Source organism: Thalia democratica, chromosome 5 (genome assembly GCF_965202585.1).
Source record: "Thalia democratica chromosome 5, ktThaDemo2.hap1.1, whole genome shotgun sequence".
In the NCBI taxonomy this organism is placed as follows: domain Eukaryota; kingdom Metazoa; phylum Chordata; class Thaliacea; order Salpida; family Salpidae; genus Thalia; species Thalia democratica.
The window spans coordinates 17899043-17901310 of NC_139169.1; the positions used below are offsets into that span (position 1 = coordinate 17899043).

Sequence of the window (2268 nt, forward strand, 5' to 3'; positions counted from 1 at the left end):
TTATATTACTTTACTTATATATTGTATACGTAGTTCTTTTATTGCAATTTAAAGCTTAATCATCAAACCAAAGCTCTCAGTAGACACAGGTTTCATTTTTTTACAAAAATATTTTGCCTGATTTTTTACTAATATTTAGTTTATTTTACGGCAAGTCAAACCCTGCTTTGATTACTATTACCGATGTTTTCTTTTTACTGTAATAATGTTATCAAAACTTGATTAACTGTTGTATACTTATTTTTATTTTCTAGGTGCAGAAACCAATGAAATTAAAAGTTACAAATACATTAGCGGAGGATAAATGATGAAAAAAATCACGAAAACTGTGTTTTGAAAATGGACACAAACATGGGAAAATGGAATCATTTTAAAACTATGGATACACGTAGAAGTGAACATCAATCCATAGTAAAAGGAGATCAAATGTATTTGATAGGCGGATATAATGGATCAGACTACGTTGATTCCGCTGAAAATGAGACCATATCTCTTAACGAGGAATTAGCTAACAAAACGTTTCCTTTCATGCAAAACAAACGGCTAAGCTTTGGAATGTGTTCTTTTGCAGAATGTGTTTTTGTCGGAGGAGGATATAAAAACTCTTCTGAAGATATAGACAAATGCGAAGTCTACAGTTTTGAAACTTGTGAAAGGATTGAAGTTTCTAGTATGAACACTAAAAGAAACGAATTTACTTTGACTTACTTTCAAGGAAAAGTCTGGGCTGTTGGCGGTTATAACCACTCAAATGACACACATACATTGCTGGACACAATAAAAACATTCGATATTACAAAAAACAAATGGAAAACAAGCAATTTGAGGCTCCTAACTGAACGATCTGGACATTGCACTGTTGATTACCACAGAAAACTCTTTGTTGTTGGTGGCGATAAAAAAGACTCATTTTTAGCTTCTGTTGAAGTTTATTCAAGCGAAACCAATCAGTTTAGTTTTGTTGCTTCAATGAATATTTCACGATGTTATTTTGGATGCTGCGTTGTAAATTCAAGTTTGTATGTGATTGGTGGTAGTTTAGATTACGACACTCTAACAGATGAAGTTGAGGTATACGACATTGAAAAAGATGAATGGAGAAGAGGTCCGAGTTTGCCTTTAAAATTGGCTGATTTTGCTTGCTCAAACACTTAACGACCAGTTCTCATTTTACAACTCTATAATTTTTTCTTGCTCTAAAAATTTATAATTTCTGCTCATATTATAAGAATCAGCTAGTTATAAGATATATAATAATATTTTTAGTTCCATGTTGTTAATAAAAAAGTTTAAGTTTGTCTAGCTCTAAATAAAAGCTTGTATAGTTTTAACAAGTATAATATTTTTGTAAACTATATACAAACTAAAGTGATTGACTAAAATATTTTTCTTGTTTTCAACAAAGTTGTTAGTGTAAAACTCAACTATTTCTGTTTTAATAGAATTTATCTATACAAAAAACTTTTATCCTAAAAAAAAATTATTTTTAACAAAATATAATTTTAATAGTTAAAATGAACACCTTAAGTTTTATTTTATTACTATATCCTACACATATTGTTTTAATTTATTATGTGTATTTTCCTTTACTTTATTTTTTTTTGTTTCGTTTGTTTTTTCTATATAAAATAAAAAAAACTACTTTTTTAATTGTATCTAAGTATGTGTAAATAGTTCTAAGAAAAAATAAACTAACCATCGAGTTCACTATAAGAAAAGTAATTTTTATAGTCCTTTAAACTCCAAGCTGAAAAAATGTCCATATTATTATAAAAATAGTATAAATAAATAATTTCACAAGAGTTTCTAGAGTGTTGAAATTGATTAATTAAAGATTTCTAAATTAAATAATCTCAGTTATGTCTTAACTGCAATTGTTTTTATTACTCTTGGTGCTTAAAAATATAAGCTTGTGTAAAACTCTAATGTATTGTTTAGTATAATTATATTAGTTAATTTAGTATAATTATCTTTTCTTTTAGTAGTAAACATTTTGTTGTTTATTTTAGTATGTAGCTTGCTATTCAAGAATTTACTCATAAATTATTTTCTATAGATTAAGTTTTCATTTTTTAATTAATTAATTAAAATGGGATGAAGGTAGTCTTCCTCTTTTGATTTTAAAGACCGGACAGGATTGAATTTTAGATAAACATAAATAAAAATGGTAAGAACCATTAAAAAAAATCAGTCACAGTCTTTTACAACCTTTGGACAGATCACAGTCCTCCATTGGACAGACTATGAATAGCTTTACTAAGAGGTGGA

At 27.5% G+C, this 2268-nt stretch overlaps 1 protein-coding gene across 1 annotated transcript; it reads left to right on the forward strand.

Moving 5' to 3' along the window:
* The first annotated feature begins 339 nt into the window (after positions 1 to 339).
* On the forward strand, positions 340 to 1155 carry LOC145836301 (kelch-like protein 36). The gene has a single exon (XM_082944115.1). It carries the CDS (start codon positions 340 to 342, stop codon positions 1153 to 1155), a length of 816 nt encoding a protein of 271 aa, XP_082800241.1.
* The last annotated feature ends 1113 nt before the right edge of the window (positions 1156 to 2268 follow it).

Bases quoted from the DNA above. Each gene is read 5' to 3' on its own strand.
- LOC145836301 (XM_082944115.1), top strand. From the start codon at position 340: ATGGACACAAACATGGGAAAATGGAATCATTTTAAAACTATGGATACA.